The sequence below is a fragment of the Pseudopipra pipra genome, chromosome 3, assembly GCF_036250125.1.
Source record: "Pseudopipra pipra isolate bDixPip1 chromosome 3, bDixPip1.hap1, whole genome shotgun sequence".
In the NCBI taxonomy this organism is placed as follows: Eukaryota; Metazoa; Chordata; class Aves; order Passeriformes; family Pipridae; genus Pseudopipra; species Pseudopipra pipra.
The window spans coordinates 115467413-115492361 of record NC_087551.1 but is presented as its reverse complement, the minus strand read 5'-3'; the positions used below and the strand labels follow the sequence as shown (position 1 = coordinate 115492361).

General features: G+C 48.4%; 1 protein-coding gene across 1 annotated transcript in view; it reads right to left on the bottom strand.

Annotated features, from left to right (window-relative positions):
* Positions 1-24949, bottom strand: part of ELP3 (elongator acetyltransferase complex subunit 3) — an 89776-nt gene that overhangs the window by 30696 nt on the left and 34131 nt on the right. Inside the window, exons 8-10 of the mRNA XM_064651169.1 lie at positions 23629-23790; positions 19202-19328; positions 1863-2056 (exon numbers count right to left, since the gene is read on the bottom strand). Of these exons, the coding sequence (XP_064507239.1) occupies positions 1863-2056; positions 19202-19328; positions 23629-23790 (483 nt within the window). The remainder of the gene's footprint in view (positions 1-1862; positions 2057-19201; positions 19329-23628; positions 23791-24949) is intronic.

Genomic DNA, 24949 nt, shown 5'->3' with positions numbered 1-24949 from the left:
ATTCATTCCCTGATTCCCCCAGTCAGGGAATTGCTGATGGAATGAGCTTCATTGGATGGGTGGATCCATCAGATACCCGATACCGACGTGTTAATGGATCCATCCAGTTCCTTGTGGAATTGCTTTTATACCATTAACAATTCCTATGGTTGGCAATTCCTATTTGGAGCATTTTCCCCCTATTTTTAGCAATTCCTACTTTTTTATCTGATCAAAGGTAAAGGTCTCCAAGGGTCCCAAAGGCCTGATCCTTGTGCTGCTCCAGCCTCTGCAAGTCCGAGACGTTGGCAAGGGGGGCAAGGAAAGGAGCTTTTCTTTACTGTTGGCAATAAAAAGAAGGGCTGGAAAAGACCTTAAAGCTCATAAATCCATGGGCTGGGACACCTCCCACTATCCCAGGTTGCTCCAAGCCCCGTCCAACCTGGCCTTGGACACTCCCAAGGATCCAGGGGCAGCCACAGCTTCTCTGGGCAACCTGGGCCAGGGCCTCTCCATTCCTCCCAGCCAACAATTCCTTCCCAATATCCCATCTCTCCCTGCCCTCTGGCAGTGCAAAGCCATCCCCCCTTGTCCTGTCCTTCCAACCCTTGTCCCAAGTCCCTCTCCAGCTCTCCTGGAGCCCCTTTAGGCTCTGGAAGGGGCTCCAAGCTCTCCCTGGAGCTCAGTGTTTTCCTTTTATTCCTTGGAGCTGTATCCCACAGGATTTGTCTGATGAGAAAGTGAGAATTCCAGCCTGGAGACATCCCAGCCTCATGGAATTATCAAATCCCAGCAGGGTTTGGGTGGGAAGGGACCTTAAACACCATCCAGCTCCACCCCCTGCCATGGGCAGAGACACCTCCCACTATCCCAAGTTGCTCCAAGCCCCATCCAGCCTGGCCTTGGACACTTCCAGGGATCCACGGGCAGCCACAGCTTCTCTGGGAATTCCCTTCCGGCCCCTCACCACCCTCACAGCCAAGAATTCCTTCCCAATATCTAATCCTAATATCTCATCTAAACCTACTCTCAATGGGCATTTTAGAAATTCCACCGTTATCCCTGAATCCAGAATTTCTTGGTCAGAGCTTCCCAGCGTTTCTTGCCTTTGGCCACTTCCTTCTCTGACACGTTTCTCGGCTTATCCCCACTTTGTCACCCTTCCAATCAGGCACAAAAGCAAATTCTTTGGAGAAACCCAGGCAGGTGAGGTCTCATTCCTCACTCTCCTCTTGGAGAGCACAGGATTGGAACCGATTCCAACTCACAGAGCCGGGAGCCAATGGAGTATCGTCTGTGCATGCAAAAATAGGGAAGTGTTTACAACCTCCCTTCCTATTATCAGGCAGATTTAGGAGATAATAGAAGCAAAATAACCCAGGGAAGACCCCACACTGCTAATGGAATGATTATCCATAATTCCGGGAGGTGGGTGCTGGGAATAATGGCGCCACCACGGAACGTTCCCGAAAACCCTGCAACGCCCACGGGGAGAGAGAGGAAGCCTCCACAGCCAGAAAAATGACACAGCTCACAGCTCCTGCCACAAAGAGAGGAATGTTCCCCCACAGCCAAGAGGCAATTATCCCTCAGGATCATTAAAGGGCTGCGTCCCAGGCTCTTGCCTGGCTGCCGGAGGAAGCGGAGCCTCCAGAAATTTCTGGACGTGGAGTTCCACCTAAAGAGCTCCTCATCCTCCTCGGCCTCTCCCGGCCTGAAGAGGTTTTAAAGCAAAAAAAAAACCAAAACCTGAAGCAGTTTTAAAGACCTTTAGTGAATTAATGATTGAGGCTATGAGAAATAATGAAAGGCTGAGTCAGATCTCGCTGCAAAAAAGTCCGGATCCCTCCGAGCGCAGCAAATCCGTAGGCATGGAAAATTACCTCTGGACACGGTACACGCGAGTCCAAGGGGGGACAAGGGCCAGGATTCGGGCCACCAGATCCACCAGGGTGCTGGGGGGGTAGCTCTTGTATCTCCCAGTTTTCCAGAGCTCGTACAGGCCGGTGCCACGGATCACCAGGGTCGGGTAGAGCTTCATCCCGTCGGGGCGAAAAGCGGGATTCTCAAAAAACTCCTGCAGGAACGGAACAAAAAAAAGAAAAAATGGGAGTCAGGGCAAAAGAAAGAAACTACGTTTCTCCCCCGAGCTTCGAACAAAACTGATTTCCAGAGGGGTTTTGCGAAAGGTAATTTTAAGTGTGTTTGAAGAATTCCTGGGTTGGGAGCGTTTATCAGCTCGCGGCGGGTTTGGAAACGAGAGGAGCGTGTTCTGGGTTTGAAAAAAACAAAAAAAAAGACATTAAGGGAGAAAAAAAAAATAAAATTAATCCACATGGCAACACCGAGAGAGTCAAATCTGTGCCTTGCTCGTACCTTTCAGCAGGAATTCAATAGATATTGCAGCATTTATTGTAACAGACTGTGCTCGGAATTAGAACAATAGGAATGAGGGTACTTATCTCCCATCTCAGCAGGGCCACACTTAGAGATTAATCAATGTGTCTGGGCCACATCATTTGAATAGCAATGAAGAAAAACAGATTTATTCTGCAATGATGTTCTCAACAGGCCCAGGGAAACGGCAGGATGAAGTGCAGCTCCTGCTTTATTCCTGCTTTATTCCGTTTTGCGCCGCCAACGGAGCGGCTCCGGCTCGCGTGTCGGGGTTTTTTTCCGCAGATTAAATTTCCAGTGATGACAATTAAAATAAAATCACTTGCAAAGGGGAAAAAAAAAATAAACTCCAAAGCCCCCCCCTGAACCAAGCAAGCATTAAATTGAGTTAAGTGATGACACGGCCTCGCTGCAACGGGATCCGCGGGCCGGGGCTCAGGTTGGATTAGACCGTGGAACACTTGATATCCACGGCTTGATCCCTCTCTCCAGCATGGGATTCTCACAGGAATAAAAACCCACACAGGTTTGTTAAGGTGAGTTAATGGTTGGTGTGTGGTCTCACCAGTTGCTGCTGAAGTGCTTCACCAGTTATCCGGAATCATGGAATGGTTCGGGTGGGAAGGGACGTTAAAGATCATCCAGGTCCAAACCCGACATCTCCCACTATCCCAGGTTGCTCCAAGACCCATCCAACCTGGCCTTGGACACTTCCAGGGATCCAGGAGCAGCCACAGCTTCTCTGGGAAATCCAGCCCAGCCTGTCAGCACCCTCCCAGCCAGGAATCCCTTCCCAATATCCCATCTCTCCCTGCCCTCTGGTAGTGGGAAGCCATTCCCTGTGTCCTGTCCCTCCAGCCCTTGTCCCCAGTCCCTCTCCAGCTCTCCTGGAGCCCCTTTAGGTTCTGGAAGGGGCTCCAAGGTCAAACTGGATCCTTCTCTTCTCCCGGCTGGACACCCCCAGCTCTCCCAGCCTGTCTTCATTCCCGTGGCCCCGACCCACTCGGATAATTTGCTACATTTCCCACCCCTGGCGTGTGTTAAACCCTCCCTTCAACAAGCCAAAACCAACCAAAATGGACCTCCTCACACTCCAGGGGATGCTGGATCCACCACCCAGATGGGAAAGAGGTCAGAGACGTGGCAGGACCACAGCAGCCCAGGTTGTTCCTGACTCTCTCTCTCTCCCTGCCCAAGCCAGGCACAGCTCCAGCAGCCCCCACCCCTGGCATTCCAGGGACACCCTGGGCAGCTCCAGGGAAACACAGAGCCGGGAGCCGAGCCAGCTGGAAAACAGAAACAGGGAAAGAACAGCTTTTCCAGGCAGATCAACCTCCAGAGTCATTAGGACACAGCCTTACAGAGAGATGGGGACAGCTGAGGCAGTTTAAGAAACCAAACAAGATCTGGATCAGGGATAAAGTCACGGGATCATGGAATGGTTGGGTTGGAAGGGACCTTAAAGTTCTTCCAGTTCCTGACACCTTCCGCTATCCCAGGTTGCTCCAAGCCCTGTCCAACCTGGCCTTGGACACTTCCAGGGATCCAGGGGCAGCCACAGCTTCTCTGAGCAACCCGTGCCGGGGCCTCCCCACCCTCATCCCAAACAATTCCTTCCTCATATCTAACCCTAAAATCATCGCCAGCTGTGGGGACAGGACACAAATGACTCATTTGAGGCCCTCTGGGCTGGCTGGTGCTGCAGCTCCAGGGGCAGGAGATGGGATGGATCCGTGCCCCACCCACACTTCCAGCTCCCAACCTCGTGCCTGCTCCGATTCCTGATGGATCCTTGACCGGGATGAGTCACCTCACTAATGTGACAGAACCCAACACGTGTTTTTTTGGGGAGAATCCTCTTGTTTTGTTGGACTGGGTTGGAAAACCCAGCTGGGTTATGGAGAATGTAGAGTTGGAAGGGATCCATGAGAATCATGGAGTCCAACTCCCAGTAAGGAACCGAGATAAGAAACGGGATCTGACAGCAGGAGACCATCACCTCTGTTTAACGGATCTCCTGAAAACATGGGAATTCCCCTCTGCTCCAAGGGTTCAGGCTGATTTCCAGGTGGGTCCAGTGGCTGTCAAGGAAGGCTGGCATTCCCTGCCCTTGGCTGACCACCATTCCCACTCCTGAGGAGCATCCGATGCTCCAGACTCAAAGAGAGAGGGAAAACACAAATCCCTGCACTGATTCTGAAGCCAGGCAGGTGCAGTGGGTGCGTAACACGAAGTCGTACGAGGTCAGAGAAGCGATTCCGAGTCCTCTTGTTCCCTAACAACCCACATGGCCTGAATTCCACCTTTTGTGGGCAGAAAACAAAGCGACTGTGAAAGGAGGAATGAGAAGACGGTGTGTGAGGGGACTGCTCTGACCAAGGACATTAAGGAAAGGAAGCGACGCTGCTTCTCCAACGAGGTACAAGAGGTACCTCAGCCACTCCAGCGGGGAAAAAAAGGCCTCCCAGCGAGGTCGTGTGATAATATTCCCCGCGGTCCTGAGCACAAAAGCCTGTGTGATTCACCAGGCAGAGCCCTGATTCACCAGGCAGACGGGAGGAGGAAAGAGAGGTTAAAACCACCCAGCCCAGGCAAGGTCAGGAGGGGAGGTTTCCAATCCCACCCGGAATTTTGTCACTTCGCGCCCTCCGCACGTTCGACGTCAGCGCCCGGAGCCGCCCGACGGTGCCGCTTCACAACCCGGCAACGCCGGCCTTTGGAAAAAAATCCACGGGTTTTCCTGTTTATTCCTTCAGCTCTGAGTTTAACCCTTAAACTCAGCCCTGTTTAATGTCTTTACTGATGACCCGGATGAGGGGATGGAGTCCCACCATCAGCAAATGTGCAGGTGACACCGAGCTGGGGGCAGTGTGGATCTGCTGGAAGGCAGGAGGGCTCTGCAGAGGGACCTGCACAGGCTGGATCCAGGGGCTGATTCCAACGGGATGAGGTTCCACAAGGCCAAGGGCCAGGTCCTGCCCTTTGGCCACAACAACCCCCGGCTGGGCCAGAGGGGCTGGAGAGCAGCCAGGCAGGAAGGGAGCTGGGAGTTGGGATGGCCAGGAAGCTGAACGGGAGCCAGAGTGTGCCCAGGGGGCCAAGAGGGCCGATGGACCCTGGCCTGGATCAGGAAGAGTGTGGCCAACAGGTCCAGGGAAGTGATTCTTCCCCTGGACTCAGTGCTGGTGAGGCCACCCCTGGAGTGCTGTATCCAGCTCTGGGCCCTCAGCTCAGGAAGGACATGGAGGGGCTGGAGCAGGTGCAGGGAAGAGCAACGAGGCTGGGAAGGGACAATTCCCATGAGGAGAGGCTGAGGGAGCTGAGGGGGCTCAGTCTGGAGAGGAGGAGGCTCAGGGGAGACCTCATCCCTCTGCACAACTCCCTGCCAGGAGGGGGGAGCCGGGTGGGATCGGGCTCTGCTCCCAGGAACCAGCAGTAGGACAAGAGGGCTCGGCCTCCAGCTGTGCCAGGAGAGGGTTAGGTTGGATATCAGGAAGAAATTCTTTCCATGGAGAGTGATCAGCCCTTGGAATGGGCTGCCCAGGAAAGTGGTGGATTCTCTGTCTCTGGAGGTGTTTAAGGACAGACTGGACATGGCATCAGTGCCATGGGCTGGGAACCACGGCGGGGTTGGATCAAGGGTTGGACTCCATGATCTCGGAGCTCTTTTCCAACCCCACTGACTCTATAATTCTATGATTCTGTGACTCTTGCTCCAAATACTCCTCCAGCTTATTCCAGAAGTAATTAATTTCCCAGATACCATGGCAGTATTGCCTTGTTTTCTGAACCCCTTTTTCCGGCGCCGAACTTGGAACGGCGTCTGTAAATCCCAATATTTAAAGGCTTACCCTTTTCCCTCTTACAAACAGTTTTGATTAAGCCTCTCACGAAACAAAGGAGCTAGAAAATGCTTCCACATGCCAAGCTTTAGTGGGAATTGTAGCCTCTTTTTATTTTTTTTTTTTATTTTTAATTAGACACCTTAAAAGGTGTCTCCGGCTGATAAAAACCTTCTGAGCGGTTTCCTACCAAAACAAACTCAATCCCGAAAATATCTGTTCCAGAGACCACCATCCATAGCACTGGAGTCAACGGGAGGCTTTCCATCAGCTCCAGGAAGCTCTGAGTCAGGGATAATCCTCCAGACAGTGGAGACAGAGGTTAAAAATGACCCAGAGAGAATGGACCCCCTACGTATTCCCAGAATTTCTGGATCTCTGGAGGATGCAGGACAGGGCTCCCCACTCAGGAATATTCCAAATGGAAGCACGACCAACTCCAAAGCTACTAAACCAACTCTGCTTGAAGTTTTCTTCCCCTCCAGGTGAAGACTCAAAGCATTTAAAACATCTCATATAATTAAGGAAAATGTAAATTTGGGAGTGTAGACAATGGACAGGACGGGAGAGATTTAATCCTAATTAATTGCTTTCTTTAGAACTCAAGAAAATTTATTTATAATATTTATAATTAGAGAAAAAAATCATAATTAGAGAAAAAATCATAATTAGAGAAAAAATCATAATTAAAGAAAAAATCATAATTAAAGAAAAAAAGGGCGACTCAGATCAGCTGAAACTTAAAAGGATTTGTGGGTTCAAAATGTGGACCTTTTCACCCCTTAAAATAACATTTCTCGTAACATTCCTCAATTTACGGGAGAAAAACCGAGGAGTTTTTCCACAGTAAATAAAATGGGCGCCCAGAGAATCCTGGAATCCATAATTCTTTTGCTTCACCTGAGCTCCACTGAACATCTTTCCCTTGTAGGAGCAGCTGCTTCGGGAATTCCAAACCATGAATCTTAACGGGATCCCACGGACACACATTCCATGTGCAGGGTTATCCACGTGTTTCAGGAGCTCAGGGATTGATTTTAGGAGAAGATGCCTTTGCTGGGGAAGTTCCCTGTTATCAGAGCTAATGGCATCTGTAGGATCCACCATAAACTCCCTGCCCCTGGAATAATCAGGGCCCAAAAAGGGGGGGGAAATTAGTGGCTTGGGTGCTGAAGAGGCCTCTGATTTTTCCATCAAGGAATACGTGTCAAAGAGCACCATGGAATCCTCCTGCCCAACTCCCACCACCAATTCCTTTCAGTCCTAAAAACTGTGTGACATTGTCATTGCTGTCCAAGAAAACAGACAGGAATTGAAACCAAAAGTCAATGAAAAATCCCAGGAAGCAAAAAAAAAAAAAAAATTAAAAAATCAAATTATAATCACAGAATCATGGAATGGTTTGGGCTGGAAGGGACATTAAAGGTCATCCAGTCTCAACCCTGCCATGGGCAAGGACACCTTCCATGGAATAAGAGGAGATGACGTCCTGAACTCAAATATTTCCCTCCTGAACTCAAATATTTCCCTTTTTTGTGCTCTTGCAACAACCTTTTCAATCAGAAAACCCCTGAGTCCCCCCTGTCAGAGTTGCCATGGAAAGGTCAAACTATTTGGGGTCATCGTGAGCGGTTCAGTCCCATTTTCACATCCAGTCTTAAAAACTGTGTGACATTGTCACTGCTGTCCAAGAAAAGACATGAGTGGAAACCAAAAGTCAATGAAAAATCCCAGGAAGCAAAAAAAAAAAAAAAATAAATCAGATTATGATCACAGAATCATGGAATGGTTTGGGCTGGAAGGGACCTTAAAGGTCATCCAGTCCCAACCTTGCCATGGGCAAGGACACCTTCCATGGAATAAGAGTCCTGAACTCAAATATTTCCCTTTTTTGTGCTCTTGCAACAACCTTTTCAATCAGAAAACCCCTGAGTCCCCCCTGTCAGAGCTGCCATGGAAAGGTCAAACAATCTGGGGTCACCATGAGCAGTTCAGTCCCATTTTCACATCCAGTCTTACAAACTTAAAAATGCAGCAGTTTTTGGAAGGACTTCACTGAAACCTCCGGGTTTGCCGAGAATAAAAGTGGAAATCTCTTTTTTAGTGACTGCCCACCCCGAAGCAGGTGCCACTCAGCCTGATTCCTGAATGGGTTCCTCCACCACGGTCCCCTGCATTAAAGCAGATGATTAAATTCACCCTGTGAATAAGAAGAACATTATCTGCGCTCTCCATATTCCGGCATTCCTTATCTCCATCAGCTGGATTATTTATAACCGGGAATACTGGGAGCCCTTGAAAACTCCTGCCTTGAGTGACACTCCCCAACTCCACAGGGAAGGAACAATCACTTAGTGCTTTAATTATATGCATTAACGGGAGCTCGTGGCTCCAAAATGTGGCTCCATTTTAGCTCTCAATTTGCATTTTCCTTGTAAATGCCGGGCTAATTAAACCCTGACGATAGGATCTGCATTCACTGGCGCAGACAATGGCCCAGTGACCGAGAAAGACACACTGAAATGTGCCTTTTCCCTGCCTTTGGAGCAGCCTGGGAACGCACACGTCGCGGAGCAGCAGCTGGGAAAGGCAGGGAGCCGGGAATGGTCGTTTTAAAGTCACTTAACGACTGTAACTTTCCATGACGTTGAGTTTACACTTGTCTGGGTCACCAGAACACCACACAGACCGTTCAGGAAGATGGGGAGTTGTTGCTGGGCAGGATTTATCCCTGTTTTTGAGGTCCATCAGGTGTTACCCTGAGGGAGAGCGAGCAACACTTGCTGTCCATGCAAATGTTCCTTCAGGGAGCGCAGTGGGACAAGAGGAAACGGCCCCAGGTTGCACCAGGGGAGGTTCAGGTTGGATATTGGGAACAATTCCTCCATGGAAAGGGCCGTCCAGTGGTGGAGTCGCCATCCCTGGAGGGATTTAAAAGTCCCTGTGGATGTGGGGCTGTGGTGGCCTTGGCAGTGCTGGGGGATGGTTGGACTTGATGAACTTAAAGGCCTTTTCCAACCTAAACGATCCCAAATCACTCCCTCTTCATGTCTGCACTCATGGCAAAACCTCCCGTGGATGTGACCAACAAGGGGGAAGAAGCTCCTAAAGTGGGTGATCCAAATTTCCATCTCTCCTGGGAGCTTCTGAAAAGCATTCTGTGATCAAGGGGAGGAAAGACAACATTCCAGGGAATTTTAACTTTCCTGACTCTCGACAGCTCCAGAATAAAATCCTTTCAGCTCCTGGCACACTCAAGGAGTCAGATTTGATTTATTAATTATTTATATGTATATATTACATAGATAAATATGATTATGGAAGTCACTAAAAGTGACAGAAACCCCACGAGTTCTGCCACGAGAGGGTCAGTTCTCTGCTGAGGAGCGGTTTGAGGTTGTTCTGTGATGTCTCATTTGACACTTGGAATGTCAAATAAGAAAAAACTGGAATTTGTTTCCCTGCTCTCTAAAGGACCTTATAAACTGACCCTTCGAGCTGTTGGATCTCCTCCCTTCCAAGAGCCTCAAAACCCTCAAACCCACACGCCAAAGGGAATTTTTTCCAGGTGAATCCTCACAACCTTCGGCTCCGGTAAGAAAATGTTACCACGTTAAACAGGACAGGAAACTCCGGATGCCAGACAAGGAGGGAAGTGCCCCTCATCCCACCCCACCCCATCCCATCCATTCCAAAGTCTATTTTTCCTCCTGGACTGCCTGGATCTAAAGGTTTCCTCCTGCTGGATATACTTGCTGTCTCCAAATTCACCCAGAACTCGAGGAGTCCCTGCCCTGCGACGTCCCCAGTGCCGCAACAACACATCTCATAGAATCATAGAACCATGGAATCAGCTGGGTGAGAAAGGACCTCTGAGATCATCAAGTCCAACCCTGGATCCAACCCTGCCGTGGTTCCCAGCCCATGGCACTGATGCCACATCCAGTCTGTCCTTAAACACCTCCAGGGATGGAGAATCCACCACTTCCCTGGGCAATCCATTCCAAGGGCTGATTACCCTCTCTGGAAAGAATTTCTACCAAACATCCAACCTGACCCTCCCCTGGCACAGCTGGAGGCCGAGCCCTCTTGTCCTACTGCTGCTTCCTGGGAGCAGAGCCCGATCCCACCCGGCTCCCCCCTCCTGGCAGGGAGTTGTGCAGAGGGATGAGGTCTCCCCTGAGCCTCCTCCTCTCCAGGCTCACTCCCCCCCCAGCTCCCTCAGCCTCTCCTCATGGGAATTGTGCTCCAGTCCCTTCCCAGCCTCGTTGCCCTTCTCTGCACCTGCTCCAGCCCCTCCGTGTCCTTCCTGAGCTGAGGGCCCAGAGCTGGACACAGCACTCCAGGGGTGGCCTCACCAGCGCTGAGTACAGGGCAAGAATCACTTCCCTGGACCTGTTGGCCACACTCTTCCTGATCCAGGCCAGGATCCATCGGCCCTCTTGGCCCCCTGGGCACACTCTGGCTCCTGTTCAGCTTCCTGGCCATCCCAACTCCCAGTTCCCTTCCTGCCTGGCTGCTCTCCAGCCCCTCTGGCCCAGCCTGGAGCTGCCGGGGGTTGTTGTGGCCAAAGGGCAGGACCCGGCCCTTGGCCTTGTGGAACCTCATCCCATTGGAATCAGCCCCTGGATCCAGCCTGTGCAGGTCCCTCTGCAGAGCCCTCCTGCCTCCCAGCAGATCCACACTCCCCCTCAGCTTAGTGTCATCTGCAAATTTGCTGATGGTGGGACTCAATCCCCTCATCTAAATCATTGATAAAGACATTAAACAGGACTGGGCCCAGCACTGATCCCTGGGGACACCACTGGTGACCGGCCACCAACTGGATGCAGCTCCATTCCCACCACTCTCTGGGCCCGGCCCTCAGCCAGTTCCTAACCCAGCAGAGTGCCCCTGCCCAAGCCGTGGGCTGCAGCTTTTTCAGGAGCGTGCTGTGGGAGACGGTCTCAAAAGCTTCGCTGAAAGTCCAGCTCAATAACGGGAAGAGACATTCCCACCTTCGGGAAAGGCCTCGGGCGCGAGCAGCCCGACCTTGGGAGCGTGGGTTTGACTCCTGAGCGCGGGCTCTGCGTGAAGCACCAAGACAAATCTCTCCAGATTGTGCTCAGTGCACCGAGCAGCCCCATCTGCCGGGGCCGTGCAGGTGCTCCGAGCGCGGCTCCATTTATTATTACGCAGGTCGGGAAAAACCCCGGGAGAATTCCTCAATCAATCTGCCCCTGAAGTTTCACCTTCGCTTTTTTTACCGAGCGCAGAAACTCCCGGCTCTGACATTTCTGGAAGGGTCAGCTTTCCCCTCAAGGGCCGAGCGCAGGAAATAAAGCGGTTTTTTTTCATCGTCTGAAGTGCAAAACCCGTGTAAAGTTTTTCTCTCCTAAAAAAAAAACCCCAAAAAAACATCGACTCCAGCAACTCTGCCCTGCCTTTGATCATCTGATCCACCTTCACCAGACCTCTCCTTTCCAGAAGGAACATGGACACGACCACGAGCTCTCTCCCACCCCACAGAGCCCCTCCAAAGCTTCCCTCGTTTATGTTCACAGCAAAACCATTTTGCTTTTCCGAGAGGCTTTTTTTAATTAAAAAACCATAAAAACTCGCGCGAAGCCAACAACTAAGTCCTCAAAAATGTAATTTGGCCATTACCGTTTGATGACAAGTGTTTGATTTGCACTAAAATACATATTTTACTGCATGATGCTCTCTTTGCCCAAATGCCTGGCAAATTCACACTCTCTATCCAAGACTTATCCCTTTATTCCTGGGCTCCTTTCTCTTTGGCTCTGTGTTCCCAGCCATATGTTCCTTATCGATTTCAGCAGCAAGGGGTCTTAGTGAAAAAAACAACCAGCCCAAAAGTCATCCCTCTGATGTTTTCTGGCGTGAAAAAACCCACCACTCGGACAGGGAGTGACTAGAAATGACCTTTTAGTTCAGGTGGGAAAAGGGTCTCTACTGCAGAATCATGGGATTTTCTTTTCAGGTTTTTCCTGAATGGGAGGGTATTTTGAGGCAGGGATTGGGATTATCACAACTTTAACGGTTGGGAGCTGGAGGAAATAAAATACTGATTCACAGAGACAAAGGCAGCAATTCAAGATTAATAAATGCAGGTTTTCCACACAGCTTTGCAATTCCTCATGTCCTCATCACAGGATCCAGAAGGGTTTGGGTTGGGAAGGGATCATCCCTTCCAACCCTGACACCTCCACTATCCCAGGTTGCTCCAACCTGGTCTTGGACACTCTCAGGGATCCAGGGGCAGACACAGCTTCTCTGGGAATTCCAGACCAGACCCTCAACACCCTCACAGACAAGAATTCCTTCCCAATCTCCCATCTCTCCCTGCCCTCTGGCACTGGGAAGCCATTCCCTGTGTCCTGTCCCTCCAGCCCTTGTCCCCAGTCCCTCTCCAGCTCTCCTGGAGCCCCTTTAGGCTCTGGAAGGGGCTCCAAGGTCTCCATGGATCCTTCTCTTCTCCAGGTGAACACCCCCCAGCTCTCCCACTTTGTTACACCAAGAGGTTCTGCTTTGGATTTAAATTTGACCCTAAAAGTCATTCCCACCCAGTCCGAAGAGGGAGGTAATCTCTGGGCACACAGTCCAACCCTGTGCAGATGTGAAAAGGCAGAGGGGCTTTATGGAGGTATTTTATCCACAGAAATATGAGAGCAATTATCTGTGAAAACAGTTTCCAAAAATAGCCTGTTACTCACCACCACCGCCCTCATTAACATAAAAATTACCATGGCTTTGGTCATAGTTCATGAAACCACAATTGTTTCTGAAGTGAAGAGCTTTTTCAGCACCAGCTCAGACTCCAAGAGAAGCTCCAAGAGGAACTGCAGGAATGAGCATTAAATACCATCTAATCTGTTCCTTCAATGAACAAAAAAAAAAAAAAAGGCACATTTTCAGAGGGAGAAAACTACCTGCAAATCACAGCTTTTCAATGAGATCTTTAGCAGTTATTGAAAGGAAAATCATTTACCCCTACTAAACATTTCAGAGCTGTCTTCCCAAAGGGAGGAAAAAAATCAATGCAGATCAGCAGCTTAACTGTCTTTTATTACAGTTATTAAAAGCCCCGGATCGAGGAGCAATATTTTAGTTTCATGACGATTTTCATCTCCTCGTTAAAAAAAAAAACCAACAACCTCAGGAGCCCTCAGGAAAACTGAGGCCTTGTTTGCAGCTGAAACTGCTGGAAGTTCGGAAACAACGTCAGATCCACTGGGAAGAAAAAAAGAAAGGACACTCATCTCACCCACTGCTGGAGTGGAATCACACTCGGAGCACGGATGCATCAGGCATTGCACTAAAATTAGTCCTTTTCTGGGAAATTGCTTATTTAGCAACTCCTTCAGATAAAAAAACCAAACAGCTTGACACATGACTAAGAAGAGGAATTTTCAGACTAAATCATTCAGTGATTGCATTTTATTTAAAGAACACAAAGAAAGGCTCTGCTGAAACGGGACTGAAAATCTCCTCGCTCCGAGATTTGTCTCCAGCGCCATTCCACGGCCCTGCCTATGCTTTTATCCTTGGAATTATATTCATGGGAGGCTTCAGATGGACACAGTGAGGCCACAGGATCTCCTCCTGGATTTCCTCAAGGATTAAAAGAGTTTCTCAACACCTGAAGGCCCATCTGATGCTTCTGGGGAACATCCACCAGCTCCCGCGTGCCTTTGGGTTCTGCCGGCCCCTGACACTTCCCACACTCCAAATTCCTAATCTTCTGGCTCATTTCCTTTTTTTTTTTTTTAATGCTTCCTAGATTAATTTAACCTATGAGGGGTCTTAAAAGCTGTTTGAGATGGGCTTGGAGCCATCCCTTGCCAGAGGACTGAGAGGAAGAGCGACAGTAAACCGGGCTCAGGAAAAAGCCCTAAAAATAAAACCGAGGGCCAACACAGCAACATCGTGTCCATTAATAAATATGTCACTTGGGAATGTTTATCCTCGAATAAAGAGGAATATTAGGAGCATTAGGAATATCAGGGACATTAGCACTAGGAAGAGTTATTCCAGAGCAGCTGTTGGTTCTCCCATTGCCGCCGAGCGGCTCCGCGGAAACGGAACGAGGCATCAGTAACGGCGCCGCGGGAATTCTCCAGCCTTCCCAAAGTTCCCGCTTCAATCCAAAAGTTCTGCTTGGCAGCCCCGCCGGCGAGGGTGATTCATGAATCCTCCCAACCATTTACCCCCAGAGCCACCTCATGTCTCTCCCGGTGCAGCGGCGGAGCCGAGCGTTTACGGCGTTCCGCGGGATGAGGTGTCTGCTCTGGCGACAATTCCATTATTCCCGCTGAGTCCTTGATTTATTCCAGCTATTATTCTAATTATTTTCCCCGGCCACCTGCTAAGGGAGGCCCTGGGAGTGGGTCTGATGGTTTGTGTGTGTGTGTGTGTGTAACATTTACACTACCTGGCACGACCGGGAGGGAGGAGGGAGGAAGCAGAGCATGTTCCCTTCCCTGCGGCGTTTTCCCATATGTGGGACGGGGTGGAAAGACCTGAAGTGGAAAGGAAATCCTCTGAGGCTATAAAAAGAATCAATAAGAAGTGGGGAGGACAGGCAGGATGGGGGGAATGTGGGAGGGGGGAAAAGCACAGCAGAACTGGGACACGGGGACAGAACATCCACTCTGTAATAACCGAATATGTAACTGGAGTAATTGTGTAATAAGGGGGATAATTGTATATATAACTGGAATAACTGTATACACAACTGGAATAATCTTCGTGATGGAGGCAGGGAAAAAGCCACTCACGTGCCACTTGCTGTAAAAAAATCATGGAATCACAGAATCCCAGAATTATTTGGGTTGGAAGGGACCTTAAAGCTCATCCCAATTCCACCTCCTGCCATGGGCCGGGACACCTTCCACCATCCCAGGTTGCTCCACTATCCCAGATTACTGTAAAAAAACCATGGAATCAGAGAATTACAGAATTATTTGGGTTGGAAGGGACCTTAAAGCTCATCCCAATTCCACCCCCTGCCATGGGCAGGGACACCTTCCACCATCCCAGGTTGCTCCAAGCCCTGTCCAACCTGGCCTTGGACACTTCCAGGGATGGAATTCACAACCAAAATAATAATAATAATAAACACCTATAATAAAAGATACAGGCAACACACTCCTATCAATAAAATCATCTTTGGAAGAATCACTAATAAAATCACCAGAAGAGCAGTTGCTGACCCCACACCCAGAGCTCTGACGTGTTTGCAGAAGAAGAAGAAGTGCTGGACACCTTTGCTGCTGGATGGAAGGAGCAGGAGACACTTGGAAATCAATAGGTCAGAAGGGACAGAGGCAACGTTGCTCCTGGAACTGTAATTACCTGTTCAAGTTGAAGAAGCACCCAGGATTTTTAGTCCCTGGTCAGCACAATCAGCAAGTTATTGCCTTCCCAGGAGAAGCCTCTGGAATTCATATATCAACTGGTGATGAAGGCAAAGGTGCTTAAAGCTCCTCCTAAAGTCAACTTGGTTCCTTTTGTCCCTGGTCTGAAAAGCAGGTGGCTGGGAAGGAGACTGGCACAACAAATAAAGGGATTTTTTTTTCCCCTAACGTATTTAAAACTAAAAAAATCAAACATCTGTAAAGATTCCTGATACGCCAAAGGTGTCTTTCGTCCCAAAAAGTCAAGGGTATTTTCAGAGAGGCTGGGAGAGCTGGGGGGGTTCACCTGGAGAAGAGAAGGATCCAGGGAGAGCTTGGAGCACATTCCAGAGCCTAAAGGGGCTCCAGGAGAGCTGGAGAGGGACTGGGGACAAGGGTTGGAGGGACAGGACACAGGGAATGGATCCCACTGCCAGAGGGCAGGGAGAGATGGGAGACTGGGAAGGGATTCTTCCCTGGGAGGGTGGAATAGAATTCCCAGAGAAGCTGTGGCTGCCCCTGGATCCCTGGAAGTGTCCAAGGCCAGGTTGGAGCAACCTGGGATAGTGGGAGGTGTCCCTGACCATGGAACAGAATGATCTTTAAGGTTCCTTCCCACCCAAACCAGTCTGGAATTCCAGGATAAAGGACACTCAGGTTAGAATCCATTTAGAGGGATTTTTGTGGAAGTAAGGGATGGAAAAGGCAGGAAAGGGGAAGGGGACCTTTCCCTGAGTCCTGAGATTCCCAGGGAACCCCCTTGTTCCCTGAACTCCTTCCCAGGGAGGAGTTGGGCTGGGGATGGATCCAATGGCAGGCTCTGGATCCAGGCTGGGAGAGCTGAGAATGTCCAGGCTGGAGAAGGGAAGGATCCAGGGAGAGCTTGGAGCCTCTTCCAGAGCTTAAAGAGCCTCCAGGAGAGCTGGAGAGGGACTTTGGACAAGGGCTGGAGGGACAGGACACAGGGAATGACTTCCCAGTGCCAGAGGGCATGGAGAGGTGGGAGGTTGGGAAGGAATTCCTGGCTGGGAGGGTGGGGAGGGGCTGGTCTGGAATTCCCAGAGAAGCTGTGGCTGCCCCTGGATCCCTGGGAGTGTCCAAGGCCGGGTTGGATTCCCTTGGAGCAACCTGGGATGGTGGAAGGTGTCAGGGTTGGAACTGGATGAGCTTTAAGGGCCCTTCCCACCCAAACCATTCCATGACTGTGAGAAGATGCCACATTTTAGGAGAAACCTGCACAAGGAGCAGCTTTGTGCCTCCACTGGGTTCCTCTCTTCACTGCCCCATTAGTTTTATGCAGTAGAAATGTCTAAATATTTACCAGCCTGGACTAATATTTATGCAGCACAACACAGAAATAAGTTGTTCTAATAACCCAAAAGGATGATATAAAATTTTAAGGCAGGAAGGAGAGAATCTACTATCAGCTGGATCCCTGGGAATGAAGGAATTAGCCTGCTGAACACCTCTGCTGTGTGCACCAGAAAGAAAAAAAGATTAATAAAAGAAAGGAGTTGGTTTTACCCCTTATTCTCTCATATTTAGGACAAAGGATGCTTAGAAATTAAATTATAACACATTTAAAAAAGGATGAGAAAGCAAAGGAGGGGGTAAAAAGAAGTCTCCCAGTTTCCCTCCCCAGCTCCCACTTTTCCTCCTCTCATCACTTGAGGGCTTCATCCTCCACATGGATTCCTCATCCTCCAGCTCCTCCCCTGGGGCTTCACTGGCACCAAACCTTCATTTGATCCGTGAGTCCTGCTTTAAATTCCCAAAGAGTTGGTCTTCACCCCCATCACCCTCTGCCCTCCTGAACTCCCCTCCTCAACTCCCACCTGGATTTCTCTGCTCCCCATTTCTCTTCCCTGACCCTCCAACCACCTGCTTTTCGCCAACTCTGGCCCTCCAGCAAAAAAATTCTCATCTTATCTTAACCCTTCCTCTCATAAATTTATAAATATCTCAATTCTTTCCGGGCCTTGTCCTCACCTACTCCCTCTCTTCCCATCCTTTCCCATCCCACGTGGATTCCTTCCCGCCACGTCCAGAGTCCCACCATCCACACTGGTTTTCACCGGGATGGTTTGGGTTGGGAGGGACCTCAAAACTCACCTCATTCCACAAAACTCTTTTCACAAGGAGTTTTCCCAGCTCCTAAAGCCAAGGGACTTCCCTGGGCCAGAAACAGCACAAACCACTTGCCCTTCTCTGCTCTGTTTTCTCCTTCTCCTGCTTTTCCATGCTCGGCTTCCTTTTCGTTCCCCCTCTCCCAATTCCAGCCTCCTTCCTGCAAACTTTGCCCCCTGCCTCTTCAATCCCTGCAAAAAGCTGCCCTTTATAAAGGGACACAACACCCTTCAGTGATGCCACCATTTGAACTTAAACCTTCCAAACCTACTCCCAAATCTGCAGCCAAACAGGAGCAATTCCAGATCCCACGGCGGGAAATCTTTAACCGCCCATCGTGAATAAGCAGCAAGGAACAACAAGCACTAAATACTTCCTACAGGAGCTTGCAATCCTGCCCTAAATAATCCCTCCCTCTCCACTCTGACATCTTGTAAACACCTCGGATCACCAGGCTCCTCCTTGCTGGCTCTTTAAATCTTTTTGTCATTATTGCTCATTTAACACCACAAATTGTCTCCCCTCGGCTCGTGACAGGCCCATAAAAACACATAAAACCCACGTAAAAGCAGCTGGAACTTCAGGAGATATCGGGGAGGGACTCGGGTTCTGCACCACAAGTAATTCCTGGAAAATCCTACGTCGTGTCCACGCTCTACTTCCCTACAGCGTGGTAGGAAAACAACCCAGGAGGAGAGCCTGGAGGGGGAATTTTGAGTTCTGGCTGCACCTCTGGGTTTGTGCACATCCCTTTGCCCCAGTCCCCTATTCTGTCACACAAATACAATATTTGTTAAGTACTAAGGCATTGTGCTCAGGAATTCTGCACAAAACTCCTGAGGAAACGTCCCAGTTTCTGCATTATTTTAAAAACACAACCGATTTCGCCTTAAAAGAAATACAAGAAATAATGAAAATCTACCAAACTACCACCTAGAGGGGTTAATTCCCTGCACTGCTTATACTTTATTCCTCATTTCCATATCTCCAGGAATCATTTTCTGTTTTCTTCTACACCGTTGACAAAGATACCGAGCCAAGAACAGAGATGCTTCATGACACACCTGTACACTTCATTTTGCAATTAGCTGCCTTCTTTCCACTTGCAATTGTGCACTGTTCTAAATCCCAGGAAGAAAACTTGGGAAAAAAAAAAAAAGCAAGAGCCCCAGTTAATATGGGAAGAGCAATATTCCACAGGGACCCTGGTGACTCAGGCTTTCATGAGGCAGGGATATAATTTTCTGGATGAAGTAGCTCAACAAATCTTTTCTCACCCTCCACCTTTCCAAAAAAAAAAAAAAAAAAAAATAAAAATATTGATTTTTCAATTATTTTGTCCTTAAGAAAAACAAGCCTGGGCTGGATCAGAACTGATGGCTGAGGTAAGAACGGGAAGAGTTGGATGAAAAAGCTGGAAAACACGAGAAATTCCCGGGTATTTTCAGGCATACTCACAACGAACTGGTCCATGTCCCTCTCCAGGCCCATGTTTGGGAGGTCAGGCATCATGTGGGCCACCACCTTAAATCCGGCATCCTTGGCCAGGTGGAAGGATTCACACACAGCCTTCACCGTGTGGCCTCTGGGAAGAGAGGGAAGAGATCCAGGATCAGGCAGGACGAGCCACACTGGAGATGTTTAATTGAGATTTAACTCCGGGAAGCGAGAGCGGGTCGAGTCTGGAACGTGGTTGGAGTGAACTTCTAGAAGGGGAAAAAAGGTGTTTTTATTAAAGTATTAAAAGTGTGCTGCTGTTGAGCCACTCCAAGGCTCCAACTGCTCAAATCCCAGCTGGAGAAGCTTGGGAGAGCTGCTGAAATCCAACTGGGAAAGCCAAGACACCAGTTGGTGCCACAGCACAAGGAGGACACGGCGCAGTGGCGGCTGCGGATAATCGGGATGAGGAACAACCAAAGACAAAAACAACAGGAAGGGAGAAGGATGGGGGGTCAGGAAAACCAGGCAGCTGGAAAACCACCCCGAAACACGCTCCTGTTAGAGAAACACCAACTTTCTCAGCTCCAAAACACGGGCTGGGTTGGGATTACTGAAGGATTCCACGTTCTGACATCAAACCAAGCTCAGATTCTGGAGCTTGTAGAGACCTGGATCCCAAACCACGGCAGGAACAAAGGTTCATTATCCTTGAGCAAATCCCTCTCTCCTTCCACCTCCACAGCTCCAGAGCCTCCACACACACAGCCAGGGGGGAATTCCCACCCCAGTGACCAGTCTTCCCATGAAGTCCTGGCTTTGGTTCTTCCCACCCCTGGCTGAGATTTCGGGATATCTCCGGACATTTTGACCCCCTCAGCAACCCCTGACCTTCCCTCTCCAACCCCTCTTTGCTCCCCATCACACTCTCACCCCACCTTCTGGAATTCCCCGCTCCAGGGGGTGGAATTCTCCCCCTCCACGGTCCTTTGGGGTGAAAAATTCCCCCCATCTGGGCACCTCAGTCCTAAATCTGTTCATTTACACTTAATTCTGACCCAGAACGGGCACCCAGCCTTTATTTTAACCAAACCAGCAGCTGCTTCCCTGGTTTTAAGGCTCAATTCCTTCCTCTCTTCCAGAAGGTTCCACCTCCACTCATTCCCTCACTGCAGCTTTTTTTTTCCCTACAGTTTTATTTATGATTTTTTTAGTTTGTTTTTTTTTTTTAACAAGTGTCACCGTGTTTTTCCAAGGCTGTTCAAGGACAATATTACTCAGGCCCTTGAGCAGCCCGAGGGGAGGAAATGGAGACTCGCTTCATAAATAAAAATTATTTTCTTATTAGAAGTGGAATTGGAGCTGCATCAATAACTCGATTATTTGAAGCCTAAGATCGGTTCTCGAATATTTTTCTGCCTCGCAGCCGCCAAAAGCACTCAAAAAACAACCAAAAACAACACAAAAAAACCAACACCACCTCGCTAATGACTCCTGGAACAGAATAGAAAGTAATTTCCCCAACAGTTTGCCTAATTGGTTGTAATCTGACATTTTGCTACGAGCGAAATATTAAGAAGTTGAAAGCCCCCAAAAAAAAAAACAACAACCCAACACGTCGCTCCCACACACAAAGGGGAGCAGAAGCAAAATGAGGTCGTTTCAAAAGGAAGAGGAACTCGAATCACCCTATTTTTTTATTATTTTCCAAGTGTGTTTCTATTCACCGCTCTGAAAAGTTGGAGGGAGCATTTGCAGCAAAGCCCTTCGAGGACTTCTGCAGGAGCCTTTGAAAAATGGAGCAGAATTCTCATGTAAAATGGAATTCTAAGATAAAACAGAATCCTAAGATAATATATAATATATAATTATCTATTCCATAATATGTTGTCTATTCTCTATATCATACGTAACATATTTATAATTATAATATAAAATAGAATTTGAAGATAAAATATAATTCTAATATGAAATATAATTCTAGTATAAATTATCATTATAATGATAATTATATATTATATACTGTATAATTGTATAATTGTGTATATATATTATATATATGTATATCATACATACATATATATATTATATATACACATATATATGCATATATTATATATACACATTTATATATATAATTATTTATATATTATATATAATTATTTATATATTATATATGTGCATATATATACATATATATATACATTTATATAAATATATATTATATACACACACACACATATATATAATTATATATATATTTATATATATATATAATTGTGTATATATAGTATAATTGCCTAATTGTATATTATATAATATACAGTGTATATTTTATATGTGATATATAATATAAATATAATTATAATATAAAATATAATTCCATCCAGGATTGGCTCTGAGTGAAATCAAGGCAGGAACACATCCCTTTATTCCCACTCCTTGGGGAAAAGGGACCAAAAGCCAAAAGTGAGGGAAGAGCTTCGGATGATTTGTGGGACCTGCTCTGGTGTGACACAAAAAAAACTGGTGGAAAACTCAAGTGGGAGCAAAGAGAGGTTTTAAAGCTCCACCTTTGAAAGATCTGAGTGGGAAAAAAAGGGAAATTAATTGATAAATGAATTAAATGAATTGAAGGAATCTACGACTGAAGGCATCCAGACTAAGAACATTCCTTAGGATGGATCCTTTCCTCTGGAAAGCTCTGACATCCAGAGGAGGAAACCACCTCTGAAATGAGCTCTTGGGCTCCTCAATAAATGGCTTTTCCTGCATTTTTTGGGACCTGGAGCCTGATGGTTTCCCGGCAGTGCCATCCCACATTCCCACGCCCCGGCACTGCCGAAGGAGGAAATCCATTTGGGATTCTTCCCTGAAGTCCCTAAAAGGAAAAGAAGAAAATGCCCAACATTTCCAGCTTTGCTCTGCTGCCTTTAAGGTGGGTGTCACCAAAAAATGTGCTTTGCCTGAATCTGTCACCACCTGAGGCTGTGGTTATTAAACAACTTTGGGAGTGACTGGAATATGGGATAAGAGGGAACGAGTTGAATGAAGTGAAAAAAAAACCCAACCAAAAAACAAGTGAAAAATCACTCATTTTAAAATCTCAGCAGAATTATCAGCCTTGAAATAAGTAAATAAATAGAGGAGAGATTGGCTTGTTTGCCTGTCAGAGGTGGGAGGAGCAAAATATTCCATGCTTTCCCATATGGGAAAACACTCCTTTTGGCCACAGGTCCAAGATGCTGAGGAATAAATCAGAGGCCTCCTGCAAATATATCTGAAAATAAAGCATCACAGTCCCATTTTCTCAAGCCCTGGTATAAACAATATCCCAAAGAAAGCCATTAAAATGCAGGTTAATAATTTTTCTTGGTGGAAATGAGGCCGCAAAAGCAAGGAAATGAGGGAAATGTTTCAAGATTCTCTGTTAAGTGGGGATTAGTCAAGGAAACAGAGAATTCCCACAGAATGTTCTTGAAGGGCCCAATGAGCAGCCACTGGAGGCTGGAAGCTTTGGAGGTTTCAGCCTGGAGAAGGGAAGGATCCAGGGAGAGTTTGGAGCCCCTTCCAGAGCCTAAAGGGGCTCCAGGAGAGCTGGAGAGGGACTGGGGACAAGGGATGGAGGGACAGGACACAGGGAATGGCTTCCCAGTGCCAGAGGGCAGGGACAGATGGGAGACTGGGAAGGGATTCTTCCCTGGGAGGGTGGAATAGAATTCCCAGAGAAGCTGTGGCTGCCCCTGGATCCCTGGGAGTGTCCAAGGTCCAGCTGGATTCCCTGGGACAGTGGAAGGTGTCCCTGCTCATGGAACGGGATGAGTTTTAAGGTCCCTTCCCACCCAAACCAGTCTGGAATACCAGGATAAAGGACACTCAGGTTAGAATCCATTTAGAGGGATTTTTATGGAAGTCAGGGATGGAAAAGGCAGGAAAGGGGAAGGGAGGCCCTTCTCTGAGTCCTGAGATTCCCAGGGAACCCCCTTGTTCCCTGAACTCCTTCTTCAAGAGGAGTTGGGTTGTGGATGGATCCAATGTCAGGCTCTGGATCCAGGCTGGGAGAGCTGAGAATGGCCAGGCTGGAGAAGAGAAGGATCCTGAGAGAGCTTGGAGCACATTCCAGAGCCTGAAGGGGCTCCAGGAGAGCTGGAGAGGGACTGGGGACAAGGGCTGGAGGGACAGGACACAGGGAATGGCCTCCCACTGGAAAAGGGGAGATTTGGGTGGGATACTGGGAAGGAATTCTTGTCTGGGAGGGTGTTGAGGGTCTGGTCTGGAATTCTCAGAGCAGCTGTGGCTGCCCCTGGATCCCTGGGAGTGTCCAAGCATGGGTTGGACGGGTCTTGGAGCAACCTGGGTCGTGGGAGGTGTCGGGGTCAGAACTGGACGAGCTTGAGGTCCCTTCCCACCCAAACCATTCCAGGATCCCACGTCCCTCTCCCCCTCACCTGTTGGTGTCCCGGGCCACGTCCTCGTAGACGCTCTGCACCCCGATCTCCAGCCTCGTGCAGCCGTAGGACAACATGTCGCTGAGGTGCCTCTTCAGGCAATAATCCGGCCTCGTCTCGATCGTTATCCCCACACACTTGGTCAGGCTGCGCTCAGAATACCTGGAAAAATCCAGACCAATCCTCTCTTCGAACCATGAAGCTTTCACAGGGAACCTCAGAAGGGTTTCCAGCCTCTCCCAGGGGAGAGTTTCTACGTCATTCCCAGGTTTAGAATTCCCTTTACCCTCATGGTAAGGCCTGGGTGAAGTGATTCACAAACACATTAATACAAGTCTGGGGGGCTTGTTTTGTGTGTCAAAGAACTGGACTGTGGCAGCCTGGAGGATGGACACAAGATGGACAAGGTTTGCCATGAAAAATCCCACAAATCCCTTCCCTTTGGGAGCAACTGGTGCATTCCCAACTTCACTGGAAGAGTCTGACGCCGAAACAAAACTCATCGTTTCCCTTTTTCCTCCTCCTCTGCTATTTATCACCGGAGCTCTAACAAAGACTAATTACTCCAGGTAGGAGAAAACCTCCCCTCCTGATGACAAATGGTGAGTGGGTGACCTGGGAGAGAGTAAAATAAAGGGAAAAAGGAACCCGAAGCAGCCTTTGAACCAAAGGAAACCATGGATCCACGTAAGCTCCAGGAAGGATTCCACACTGGAATTCCACCTTTCCTGCAGGAGAAGGTGGTTGTGTAACAGGACTGCAGCAGAGGAGGGAAGATTTCCAGCAGGAAAAGGGAACTTCTCCTTTGGAAGCTGCAGAGGTAATCTGGATAAGTCCCAAGCCAGGATTAACAGCCCCACTCTGAGAGGAATATCAGTCTCGTTAATGGTCCCAAATGATGATGTGGGAATGAATATTAAATGTTGCTGAAAAGAGGACACCTTGAGTGAGAGAGGGCTGTTCTGCCCATCCCCGACAGGATATTGCACACCAAAATCACAAGGATGACTAAGCTCAGCTCTTTATTAGGTGCCTCTGAAGATTCATCATCCCATTTGCAGCTCTGGATGGCCGGAAACTTCTGAGGTGAAATAAAGCTCCACTACCTGCCCAAAAAGCCCTAAAAAACCCAGCAAAAAACCCCAAGTGGGCTCAGACTCACTAAAAAATAATATTAACTCACTTCAGACTGTTAAAGTCTACATAAAGGCCGAGGTATTTGGGGGACAGGCTGTCAACAACAACAACAACAAAAAAAGCATTTTAAAAAGAAGAAAACAACAAAAACCACGTAAAACGTCTCCAAGTTTGTGGTTCAATA